The following is a 13,592-nucleotide window of genomic DNA, read 5'->3' as shown; positions in this document are numbered from 1 at the left end:
AAGACAGCATTTCATGAGTAGGATTGTAGGGAAGGGCGTCTCCTTTTGTATAGCAGTATAGGGTCATTTCATTAGGGAAAGTAAAAAAACAATAACGCAACGTTTAAGACACAGAGAGAGAGGGAGATATAGGAGGGATGTCAACATTAGGGTTCAAAGTTGAACCTCTTCTAGATAAAGAGGGGAGCCAACCGGCTAAGACTAGTTAGCATTGCATGTCATCAGTTCGTAAAAGTTACTCAAAGCTATTTATGATGTTTTTTTTTTTCATGTAAAAGATTTTACAATTCATGCTGTAGTCTTTTATTCTATGAATAAATTTCTGTCTCTGGCTAATTTGTTTTAGGTCATATGTCCAATCTTATTTGGTGTGTCCAAAATTGATTGAAATCGACACGCATATTCCTTGTTTTATTTCACATTTATCTCCTTAATCATCATTGACTCATCCCCTAGCTCTCAACCATTTGCATTAATTAATCCTCCCAATATATCCCCCACATCTCCCAGCCAGACCTCAGCAAGGCATCCCCTCCTTGGATTCTGTCCCTTCCTTGAATGCTCTCTGCCCAACCACTTCTCATATATATTTACTCTCCACCAAAAGAACAGCGTGACCGGGGAAAGAGAGTGAAAGAAGAATAAATCCTGTTCCAAAAGTTGGGCTCCCATCTCTGCAGAGAGTCAGTATATGGCGGTGCCTCTGTAAGCGCTTAACAGGAAGGGGAGAAGCTTTTTATCACAGAAGTGAGAGCTGACTGCTTGGTGATCACTGGCAGTAGCTGGGCAATGAACTAAAGCCAAGATGAAGTTTATGAAGCTTGGAACCCGGCCTGACACCTTCTTCACCACAGAAGCCATAAGGTGACGTCCTCTCCCATGAATCTCTTCAAAAGCATTTGAGAATATTGGTCTCGTGTCAAAGCCCTGTTTTCCTCCTAGCTTTCTCCTGTCCTCTCTTCTTCTGTTGGTGAATAATGGTGTAATGGCTAAAACCTATATTTTGCACTTGGTGATACCTTGTTTCTCATATCATGTGACTCCTTACAAGAAATTTTGATCTTATTGGATGTAGGTCTCTTTCTTCTGAAGTCTCAACTGACCTCAAGATCCAGGTCCAGAACAGCTTATATCAGCTACACAAGGTAAAAGGAGATCTATTTTAAGACCATTCACTCCAACACTCAGTATGATCTTTTTTTGTTGGATGTTTTTCCTTTAGTTTTAATTCGTCTTGTTGGGTTCTTTGCGATCACAGTTTCCTCTCCTTTCCAAGTCCTTGCGCTTGCAACTACTCTGCTCTGAATTGAAAAACACCTCGGAGGATGCAATCATCCTACTTCCTGACCTCCCCGGCGGTGCCGAGGCATTTGAGACCTGTGCAAAATTCTGCTATGGTATCACCATCACTCTCAGCGCCCTCAACATCGTGCCAGTCCGATGTGCCGCCGAGTACCTTCAGATGAACGACGACGTCGACAGAGGCAACCTCATAGGCAAGCTCGAGGTCTTCTTCAGATCATGCATCCTTCGCCGCTGGAAGGATACAATCGTCACGCTGCAGAATACAAAGCAATATGCTCCCCTGTGTGAGGAGCTCGGAATGACAGGCCGCTGCATCGATGCCATCGCCACGATGATCATCGCCCACCCTTCCAAGGCAAACTTGTCTCACAGCAGTCAGAAGCTGTTGTCGAAAGACTGGTGGGCACTAGACATCTCTGAATTGGGGATAGACCACTATTGGAGGATCATGGTGGCTGTCAAGTCTGCAGGCGTAGTTTCGAACAAGCTCGTCGGGGAGGCATTGCTGGTTTACGCCTTCCATTGGTTGCCAAACATGGAAAGAGATGGCCATCAGAGCAACCAGCTCACAGAGAATTCTTGCTCAGAACCTCTCAGAGAGATCACCTTGAAGCACAGATTGCTGTTGGAGAAATTAGTAAGCTTATTACCAATTGACAAAGGCTCTGTGTCTTGTAGTTTCCTTCTAAGGCTTCTTAAGGCCGCCAACATACTTAATGCCTCAGTATCATCAAAGATGGATTTGGCGAGGAGAGCCGGAGTTCAGCTGGAGGAAGCGACTGTTAGAGATCTCTTAATTCCATCTCTGTCCTACGCAGACGAGCTGCTCTACGATGTCGACATAGTGATGATCATATTGGAGGAGTTCATGCTTCAAGGACAGAGTCCTCCAACTAGCCCTCCGAGAGGAAAGCTCAATTGCGAGAGGAGACGATCCCGGTCGGCGGACAACGTGGAATTCGAGGGGCAGGAGAACGGCAGGAGGTCATCTTCTGCCTCCCATAGCTCCAAGCTGAGGGTGGCTAAGCTCATAGATGGTTATCTCAAGGAGATTGCAAGAGATCCAAATCTGCCTATGGAAAAGTTGATTGCTCTTGCTGAAGCTGTGCCGGACTTCGCAAGACCAGACCATGATGATCTCTACGGAGTGATTGATATTTACCTCAGGGTAATTTCTCTTACTAGTTTCCAAGTTCTTAGCTTCTGCTGTTTATTTCCACTCCAAGTAGTCTTTCAACTGCTTGTTTGCTTTCTATATGGAATCAGACACACCCAGACCTGGGCAAGAATGCAAGGAAGCAGTTGTGTCGGATCTTGGATTGCAAAAAGCTCTCAGTTGAAGCCTGCATGCATGCTGCTCAGAATGAGCTGCTTCCATTAAGAGTAGTGGTGCAGGTCCTGTTCTTCGAGCAAGCCCGTGCCGCCATGTCCAGTGGCCAGGTGAATGAGCTGCCTCACAACATTAAGGCACTGCTAGCTAAAACGGCTGCAGGAGATGGAGAAAGAGAAGAACCAAAGCTTCAACATTTGGGCTCTGCGACCCATACGGATGATAACTGGAGCATCTCCGAATTGAAATGCCCGACGTCGAAGCTTGCAACACTTAGGATGAAGCTGGCAGAGGTCGACAATGGCATGGATGATATTGTGATGCCTCGCGATGGTCTGATGAGGAGCTCTTCTTCGAGGTTCAAAGCTTTGTGCTCTATCCCTACAAAGCCAAAAAGGATACTTAGTAAATTGTTGTCTATGAATAGAAGTACAAGTGAGAGACATTGAGACTATTGCTTTAGGCAGAGACTAATAGTAATGTGGTGCCTTTTTCCTCTGTTCATCTCTCTGTCTCACTCTCCCCCATTCTCATCAGCCAGCTAGGTGTTCCTTAGGTTCCACATATCTGTTTCTGCTACTCGTTGTTGGTTTAAAACATAAATCCAAAAGACAAGCAGATTCTGGCAGAAGCAGCAAACGAAGGTAAATTTAAACAAGAGCTAAGGTTTCCATCATAACCTATGAGATTTGTTGGTAGAGAATCTCTTTCCTCTAGTTTATATGCTGCCTTCTGTCCTCATTACTTTCTGTACACTAGATCCATTACATTTCACTCTGTTTTGTTTATTGTGCAGTTTACGTCACAAAACTAGATGAGCTCTGAATCGTTTCTTTCGCCTTTAGTTCCTTCAATCATTCCTCTATTAATCCGGTTCGATGCCCATATTTTCGTCATCATCTTTGATTATGAATATCTTGGCCTAATCTCAGGTATGGTTGGTACTTCGGTATTAACTATACTAGCAAATTTTTCTTGATAAAATAAAGCTAAGTAAGATTGATGGGTGATGCATCGAGCAACCTGCAATAACCAGGTTAGGCCAAGATTTGAACAAGCCCAGATTTTAGAGATCACGCCGGAGTCTTGCGTAGCCCGAACCATCTTTCATGCAAAAGATTGATTGATCTTTTTTTGCAACGTTAACTACTAAATCACATCCTGCAAAGATCTCAAGGTGGCCATTGCATGATCCGATGATTCTCGGGCCTTGTTATGTTAAAACTTTGAACCCGAGCCCGATTGCTCTCGGGCCTTGCTATCAGGCCGCTCAGGCTTTCTCTTATTAGAAGCCCTACTTTGGGTGTTGGCTTGGAGCCCCTTAATCGAAAGGAGGTTTAGGAGGAAGCCCTTGGGTGTTAGCTTGCTTCCCCTCCGCCCCCACTCTTCCGCCATTAAAACAGGTGCATTCTTGGGGTGCAGAGAATGTGGGTATTGTAGTAGAGTGGAAGATAGCACAGTACTCATGTCAAACCTTGTAAAACCTGACAGCCCAGATAGTTTTCCAGCCTGCGGAGCTAAGATCCGGGTTCTAGGTTTCAAAACCAAAATATCTGCGCAGATGTCAGAGCCCATTTTAGAGTCAGGATTATTCTTGAGAATATGATAGCCCAAGATATGATCAACTTGTTAGTTACAAGCATGCACAGTGATAAGCCACGTCGTTCACAAAGGGTGCAGAGGAAGAATCCTAAATATGTGGGATGAGAAGAATGCGTGGCATGAGAGACATTGGCTTGAAGAAGAAGCTGTTGAGAGATTATCTGGTCAAGCGCCGAGAGATTCAAGCACCAACGGAGAGCTGCAATAGAAAATAAGTCTTACTAGTTATTGGAGAGTATTTCGGGTTCAGTTGTACTGGTAGTAGTAGAAGAGTTGTACAAATACTGGAGAGTATTTCTAGGGAAGGTTGTTAGATTTGGCTTCTGTACTAATGATATAGAAGAGTTGAAAATATAAATGGATAAAGAAGATAACACTCTCTTTGGGTGAAAGATAAAACCACAAATGCTTTGATTGAAAAAAATTCCCTTACACTTCCTGTATGCGAAATATAGAGTACTTATTGCTGTCACCATTAAAGATCGTTTCCCAATCCCAACTGCCGATGACTTGTTAGAAGAGCTTTATGGAGCTTCATATTTCACCAACCTAGACCTTCGAGCCAATTACCATCAGATGAAAGTTGTTGCCCAAGGTGACAATCCAAGAGGGGGGTGAATTGGATTTTCTAAAAATTATGTTCCCTAATTTTTACTTTGAATAGAATGCAGCGGAATGATAAGATATTATTTACTTAAGCTCTAGGCAATTACAAGTAAAGCAGTGGAAAATTAAGCTAGAGCAATTATACTATGGCTTTAGGGTGCAATTGATCTAAAATTAACTTATAGTTGTATGATCAATTTTAATCTATGTGTATGGTAAGAATGGAGTGGAAGCTAAGCAAATTCTAAACAATCACTCATAACTCTATAGAAAACAAAGCTAGAGATATTACACAATCAAGCATGAATGTAAGGCATGAAATACAAGAGATAAGGCATCACAAACACAAAGATGTATAGTGGTTCGGTGCACCCCAGCACCTACATCCACTCCCCAAGACCTCTTGGGAATTTCACTATAATCCCTCAGATTACAGTCGGTTGTTTTACAAGCTCACAACCCAACTTGTTGTTTTGCGAGATCACAACGAACTCGGTCGGTTTTCACAGGCTCACCGACTAGAACCAACCGATTGTTTTCACGGGCTCACAATCCAACCCAGTTGGTTTTCTCAAAGGCTCACCAACCACAACCTTACAACGATTGTTTTCCGGGTTCACAATCAACCCAGTTGGTTTTTCCAAAGGCTCACCAACCACAACCTTACAACGATTGTTTTTCGAGTTCACAATCAACCCAGTTGGTTTTCCCAAAGGCTCACCAACCACAACCTTACAACGATTATTTTTCGGGTTCACAATCAACCCAGTTGGTTTTCCCAAAGGCTCACCAACCACAACCTTACAACGTTGGTTTTTCCTTTGGCTCACCAACAAACCTTAACCCCCTGATTCAATCCCTTGATTGAATCAAGTTACAAGATATTAGAACAAGAATTTAAAACAAATACAAGCTTCTTAAATAAGCAAATATAGCAAATATAAATAAGTAAAGTAAAGAGAAGAAGCCCTCAAACAAATTTGTAGATGAAGGAACTCGGCTTCTTCTTTACTTGACCCTCTTCTTATTTTGCATGAAGTAGAGGATCACCGAGGCAGCACACAGTTGGAGAGGAAGCTTTGGGATTCACTTGGATGTTATTCTTCTCTCTCTTTTACTTTGAATGGCCCTTTTGTGCTTTTAGGAGATTTCTCTTGTAATCTCTTTGAAATCTCTTTTCTAAATGTTCTCTCTCACTTCCATCCCTTCTTCCCTAGCTCTCCTCTTGATTTTATAGCTTTAGAGGGAGTGGAAACAAAAATCTAGCCGTTAGAGACAAAAATAGAGCCGTTGGAATCAAGAAAAAACTAGCCGTTATGCCTCCCAGCATGCTGGAGTCGACTCGGCTGAAGTAGGAGTCGACTCGGCTGAAACAGGAGTCACTTGTGAATACTAGTCTGTCGGCACTGTAGCTGGGAGTCGACTCCGCACTATAGCACCGAAGTAGGAGTCGACTCGAGCACTGTAGCACTGAAGTAGGAGTCGACTCGAGCACTATAGCGCTGAAGTAGGAGTCGACTCGAGCACTGTAGCACTGAAAATCAACTCTCTGTCTTTTTGTTTGTTCTCAGTCGGAGTCGACTCGTAGAGTATCGGAGTCGACTCGAGCACTGTTTCTTGAAACTCCAGAGTGCCAGAGTCGACTCTAAACTTCCAGGAGTCGACTCGAGGACTATTTTTTTGAATCTTTCTTTGAATTTGCTCCTCTAACTTGAATCATTTGAACTTGAAACTTGGGCCAATAAAGTGTAGCTTTCTTCCAACTTTTCTTGAGAGCTTTTGAGGCTTTCTTGTATTTTTCCAACTTGCTATGTTCCTTGCAAAACAAATTATCTTTCTTCTTGTAACACAAACATTAGTATTTATGCTTCAAGGTTTTGTGATCATCAAAATCAATCTTTAAATCAATCTTTGGGTCATCAATCTCCCCCTTTTTGATAATGACAAAACTTGGAGTATATGCAATATAAAATATATTGTGTTCTAGAAGTAATGCATAGCTAAGTTGTTTGAAGTAGAAAATATATATCTTTAAAATATACTTCATGATAATGCTTTAGATTTAATCAACTTAACATAATCAACACATAAAGCATTATGAGCATATACTTAGATATTTCTTCCCCTTTTTGACAACATCAAAAAGATAGTGAAACATTAAGCACAAAGATAAGAATACTCAAATATTTCTTTTTCTTATTGTACTCTGATTTGCGTGTCAAATTATTGTAAGAATATGAATCATATAACTCAAGATAATAATGTTAGAAAAAGATTAATGAGCATAGACCAGAGCCAATTAAGATAATTTCAGAGGAAAACACATCGAATGTGATTCCAAAGATAGTTTTCAAATCAAGTGTAGGTGGAATCTTTCTTAAGTTAATTCAAGAAGTACCATAAATGATATTCAAGGAAAGCACAAATGGAAATCTGATCTCTCTTCGATAATAAGTATGAAAGCTTGTTCATTTAAGATCTTTTGCCCAATATATTAAGTATTTTAACAACATGAGAGTAATTTAACTAATTTTCAGAGTATAAGAGCAATATATTAAGTATGATTGCAAAGTTCTTTTATGATGTAAAAATATTGTGGCATAAACACCAAAACATGAATTCATGCAATTTATGATATATCTTAGAGCATACATAAAATTCAAGGCTTTGAAGATTCTTTTAAATCTCTTTTAAAGACTTTATTCCTTTAAAAAGAAGCACATTTTGGTACACATAATAATGGATTGGCACGAAATTGAAGTTCTAAAGAACAAGCCAATAAGAACTCATTAGTGAATTCCAAAAATAGGTTTTCTAAGAGATTCTCAAGAAAATCATTATTCTTCCCCTTTTTCATTAAATTAGAGGCTCTTAAGATCAACTATTTGAATTGCAATTTGGTTCATGATTGATGCATAAGATATACTAACCAAATAACAAGCCTCAAGGTATATTGTAAAGATTTTCAGATTAAATTTCAGATGATACATATTGGAGAGTATTAGGATCACTTTTTATTTAGTATTCTTTCTCTCTCCTTTAGTTATGGATTTATGCGATTAGGTTTCATATGATCTTTTCTTCTGAAATTTTTTTCTCCTCCTTAATTGATCGTTCCATTTAAGAGTTTAGAATTTGAAGATAATGTTCAATAAAATTGTCAATCTCGAAAATATATTTTTCTATAAGTTTCAGCACAGCCTACACTAATGAGAGCATATTTCTATAAAGCTTAATGTTTGAGATAAGACGAACTTTATAGAATTAAGACAAATAATGGCAACACAAGGAGGTTTATCAAAATCAATCCATAAAACATTCAAGATATTCATCAAATGGATGTAACCTTTTGCATTTAGATTGAATATCTAAAGCTCCCCCTCAAAAGATGCATTCTTCTTTAATCATTCTTTTCTTTGTTGAATTTCAGATTTTGATGACAAGCATGAATAGAACTGAAATTCTATGATATCGAAAATGTAGAGTGATCTAGAATTACTCAAAATTTGTAGCAATTACTCTTTCTAATCCTTCAAGAACAAGTTATGCTTTCTCTTAATCTTAGAGAAAATGTATAAAAATATTAATCAGAAAATGATTCATTTGAAGCTCAATTTCTTTCAAAAGCATTTACATTTCTTTTCTTTTAAGAATCATTTGAGTGAGCTGAAATATTTCTAGCTTTAAGATCATTCACTATATATATATATTTTGATGGAAGTCTTTAAGAATGTAGGAGAGAAAAACATATAGATGATCATTGAGATATATATATTTATAGAACTCAATTTCTTAATCATAGTTTTTCAGCAATGTATGCATGAAGCACAATAAATTTTTTCAATATCAAAATAAAATAATATATTTAAAAGTATTTGTTTGCAATCAAGATCATCGAAAGACACATCATTTAGACTAATATTAGTACACTTTAAAGATAAGAAATGATATGTTTCAGATGCGTATTGGGGCAAACAATCAAGGCATCAGAATTATTCTATTTTTCTTAAACTGTAGTTTTTATTTAGAAATCATATTGAGTTTAAGCTTTTATACAAAATCAGATTCTGAATTTCATAAAGATTTTCAATAGAGGCTTTCAAAATCATAATTTGAGATATGTATCTTCCACATTGTAGCTCATCTTAAATCATTACGATTGAAAACACATATTTCAAACATATAAGAGCATATTCAAAATATTTATATTTATGTTGAGTTTTGGTATGAATTAGAACATTATATACCAAAGTTAGGCAAGTTGAAAGATAAAACAAAATCAATTCATTTTGCCTAAATAGAGATATACTTCTCTTCTCCTTTTTACAAATTTATTCAACTTTCAGATTTCAAAGATGATTGTGAACGACAAATCTAAAATTTCTTTTCAATAATACCATAAAATAACTTCATATAGTATTTCAAACATTCAATCAAATTATCCAAGTATGGAGCATTACAAAATATTGAGAACCCATAATTCAAAACATCATGCCACATGCAAAATATATTATGTGTTAAGTCATGCATTAAAATATTAAGAACAAGCATGTTAATGATCAAAATCAATTCTTTTCAAATAAACTCCTCCTATTTAAATATAATCTTGCACTGATTTCATCCTTAAAATATGTTTTTAAGTGATTAAAAATTTGACTTGATTCTTCTTATATACTTTCATTTACTTTGTCTTTCATTTTTACTTTCTTATGCTTTATACTCTATTTGCTCCCTATCCGGTGGAGTTGGAAGGGGCACGAGGTACTACCACTAGCCTCCCTCTTGAGCCGTCCCTAATATACCCTACACCGAATAGTTGGGTCAAATAGTGCCGGTACTACCACTAGCCTCCCCATTGGCACCATCTCTATGATGAGCAATATAGAAAGGTTAAAATGTTCACTTCAAACTCTCCCTGTTTAAGTGTAATTAATTACGGATTTTATCCCTTTCAAAAGAATGCTCACACAAGTCTCACAAATGTGCCGAATATATTATGCTTGTTTTGCCTTTCCTTAAGATTGGAGTATTTGCCTTCACTTAGATTTTACTTCTCTTGAATAATATCCATTTTCTTTTCTTTATCTCTCTCTCTTTTTGTTATTCTCAAGTAATTTTGATGACCCAAAGATTGATTTTGATGATCACAAAAACCATGAAGTATAAATACTAATGTTTGTGTTGCAAGGAGAAAAATATTCATTTTGCAAGGAACATAGCAAGCTGGAAGAACACAAGAAGGCCTCCAAAGCTCTCAAGAAAAGTTGGAAGAAAGTTACACTTCATTGGCCCAAGTTTCAAGTTCAAAGGACTCAAGTTGGAAGAGCAAATTCAAAGAAAAATCCAAAAGAATAGTCCTCGAGTCGACTCCTGGATAGTACGAGTCGACTCCAGGGAGTAACTGTTGGGAATTGTGTCCCAAAGCCAATTTTTTAATTTTAAGAAATTGAATTATGTATATGTTTTATTAAAATGAATAAAAATTTATTCTGGCAATTTTCTATTCATCACAAGTGTTGCATCTTCAAATTGAACTCCTGTGTATTGTGATGAAGTCCTTAGGACTAATTTAGTGGATAAAAGAGGTTTTATCATTTAGTCCTTGAACCAGTTCGCGACCAAATGACAAGCTATTAATTGGACAATAGCTATGTCAAGTATAGGTCGTTGTATGCCATTTAGTTGGTTGTCCTCTTAACCAAGGAGTGTAGAGACACTGGTATGGCATATAGGTGAGATGTAGGAGTACATCGTCACTGAACAGTGACTCACCTGTTGAGCACTCCACTGTCAGGAGTTAGCTCACAAAGCATATGGGCATAAGTATCCCTTAGACCTGAGACTATCACGGTGACTTGCAAGCAACTCACTGTACTTTGGCACTGAACGATCTGAATTTCTAATTCAGATATTGAAAAGTTGCTGGGTGCAGTCAAGTACTCGCGAAGTCTGTGTATGAGTCAAGAAGGGATTGACCGCTCCAGATTATAGGAGTTGATGTTTCGCTGTGTTTCAATTTAGTAAAACCTTGGCCAGGGTAAACCAAGTGATAGGTCACTTGATTTGATTATTTGAAATACACTATGGATAACCGGACCCAGAGGTCGACAGTCCACTCTAAGGTCATCTTGAGCATCGAAGGTCATAGGGATGAATTATGCAACAACCATACGTCTAGGTTCTTGAATGTTGCTTTGCATATTCGACCTATCCGGACGTCGGGTATCATTGCTAGATGGTCACCTCAATTAGTGCATGGAGTAGTCCATGTACTACCGGCTTAGTGTTCGAACCTATCGGAGTCACGCACATAAGTCAAGTTAAGTAGGAAGGACTTGATCCAATTTAATTGAGAATTAAATTGTGGGTCATTTGAGATTTGATTTTGTCTATGTTCAGCTAGCACTGAACATGAGGTACATACTGAATTTCATGGATGTGTATTTAATTATGTCTGTATTCTGGCTTAATCAAGTTTCAATTAATGTAATTGAAATTGATTTGGACTCATTTGTTGAGTTTGTTTTTGAATTGGATTCAAATGAATGTAATTGGGCTTCATGATGATTTTATTAGAATTTATTCCATATTTATTCTAGTCTAAGTGTGACTTGGATTGATCCGAAAATTGAACTAATTGGAGTTCACATGAATCAGATTCATGTGGAATTTTTCCGGATCCAAAACCTTTCAAATTGGTCTTCAATTTGGTTTAGAACCAATGATGGACCCAAGCCCATTTGATTCAGCCCATTTGAATTAACCCATTTAAGTCAAGTCTGAAAATTTACGTGTTTGCCCCTCAAATTGAATGACACGGTTTAGTTCTGGTTTCTTCCTCGGTCCATGGACCAATTTCTCTGCAAATATTCTCCCGTGGACCGCGTTCTTCTTCTTCTTCCGAACACATCGAAGGCCGCTTGATCTTCCCTCTTTCGGCTACCATTTGAAGATCCGAAGAGACGTGTCTCTTCGGTTTTGAAACCTCTTTAACATAGGACTGATTTAATTGAAATCAAACGGTTAAAAAATTCAATAAAATCATGAATCGTTTGGCGTTCACTCTTCCCTTTTGGCGTTTTCTCTTCCCTGGTTCAGTCTTGTCTTTGCCTATAAATAGGCTAGCTTTCTCTTCATTCTGTGCTAGAGATTTTATCTGGGGAGAGGGGAGATTCGTGATCTTTTGAGTAGCTTGAAAAGAGAGGAAAAGGAAACGGGAAGAAAGAGGAAAAGAAAGAAAAAAAAAAAAAGGGGAAGAAAGAATTTTTGAAATTCTTTTCTTCCAGGGGTTTATTTGCAAAAAGGGTTTTTGCACTATACAGACATCATCCTACCTTCCTGCATTTCTTGGCGTGCGTGTGAAGTAGAGGGTCCGTACATCCGGGCCTCGCATAGCACCAGATCCATCAGTACCAGATCCGGCACCAGATCCAGTTCCCGATCCAGTACCAGATCTAGCATCTGATCCAGTATCTGATCCAGCACTTGGCCCTATACCAGATTCTGTTCCTGAGTACCTTGACCATCTTCCGCTGCAGGATCGAGGTATGGTAAACATAATATAGTTATGTTATTTATTTATACCTGTTATAAATAAATAGATAAAATTTTAAAACTGATTTTCTGACCTGGCATCCGATTTTATCAGATTTTGCGGGATATTTTTCCTTCAATTGGTATCAGAGCCAGGTTGGCCGATGGAATTGGCCTATAATATCTAAAATTATGCATGATTTAATTTTTAAATTTAGATTAGATCTAGATTTATTGATAAAATATCAATCTTGTGCTGAATTATAAGGTTGTCCTGCTATAAGGTTAACCCCTTATAGTGAAAAGGTTGTCCTAGCACAAAATTGAGATTAATTTGTATCATAAAATAAATAGTTTATTTTTGTGAAATTATGCATAATTGATGTTTATGAAATTTCAGTTTTAAATTTATTATGACCACAAAGTTTAAATATAAATTGTTTATATTTGGAATAAATTGACATCTTGAATCCATGATCATAATACATTTAATAAAGAATTAAATGTTGAATTTAAAATTTAAAATTTGAATTTCAAATAAAGATTTAAAATTCAAAATTTGAAATTCAAATTAAAATTTAAATTTGAACATGGGTTTTGGGGCATGGGTTAGCACAATCAGATTAGTTGATTAGGTTAGACCTAATGTTAGAATTGAATTGGAATCAATAGTTGTATTAGACTAAATTCATTTTTCTAATTTGATCAAACTCAATAGTTTAGTTGATCATGTCCAAACACTTCAATTGGATCTGATTGTGGCTCAGTGGTCGAGCCTGAGTTCTTAATGACTATCTAAATCAACTTGACATACCATTTGGTGTCTAAGGCAAGTTGGATCTACGGTTATTAATTGGGGCTACCTCTTTCCTGGCCAACTCTGTTGGTGTCTAGGAAAGACGGTTAATGGCGGAACCCTTCCGTGATCTCTCTTACCTGGCCAATGTGGTCGTTCAAGCTTTGATTTAGATATCTTGAGACTTGGTACTCACCCATGTCAATAAGGAAATCAGTATGACTGATTTAGATGTCCATAGACCAATGAAATTCTATGTTCTCTATATGACTCAGTGCAGTCAGTGGGAGGATATAGAATTATCGGTCTCTCTAAAATCCTCTAAATTATTAGGTCCTTAAAATGATATAGTTATATAGATAACTAGGTCATAGCCTCCCATTAAAATGGATGATAATTGGTCCAGTATTTCAGTTGGAC

The 13,592-nt window shown here is 37.7% G+C and overlaps 1 protein-coding gene across 1 annotated transcript; it reads left to right on the top strand.

The window, feature by feature from the left end:
• The first annotated feature begins 464 nt into the window (after nucleotides 1-464).
• LOC103698176 (BTB/POZ domain-containing protein At1g67900) lies at nucleotides 465-3,139 on the top strand. Its single transcript, XM_008780167.4, has 4 exons — nucleotides 465-864; nucleotides 1,076-1,145; nucleotides 1,259-2,473; nucleotides 2,572-3,139. The coding sequence occupies exons 1-4, from the start codon at nucleotides 806-808 to the stop codon at nucleotides 3,082-3,084; spliced, it is 1,857 nt and encodes a 618-aa protein (XP_008778389.2). The 5' UTR covers nucleotides 465-805; the 3' UTR covers nucleotides 3,085-3,139.
• The last annotated feature ends 10,453 nt before the right edge of the window (nucleotides 3,140-13,592 follow it).

This window comes from Phoenix dactylifera, chromosome 14, assembly GCF_009389715.1.
Source record: "Phoenix dactylifera cultivar Barhee BC4 chromosome 14, palm_55x_up_171113_PBpolish2nd_filt_p, whole genome shotgun sequence".
NCBI lineage: Eukaryota > Viridiplantae > Streptophyta > Magnoliopsida > Arecales > Arecaceae > Phoenix > Phoenix dactylifera.
Note: the sequence above shows the minus strand (reverse complement) of the source record. Positions and strands in the feature narration are given on the sequence as shown.

Bases quoted from the DNA above. Each gene is read 5' to 3' on its own strand.
- LOC103698176 (XM_008780167.4), top strand. From the start codon at position 806: ATGAAGTTTATGAAGCTTGGAACCCGGCCTGACACCTTCTTCACCACA. The intron at 865-1,075 runs GTGACGTCCTCT...TATTGGATGTAG, and splicing joins TTCACCACAGAAGCCATAAG to GTCTCTTTCTTCTGAAGTCT. The intron at 2,474-2,571 runs GTAATTTCTCTT...ATATGGAATCAG, and splicing joins TGATTGATATTTACCTCAGG to ACACACCCAGACCTGGGCAA.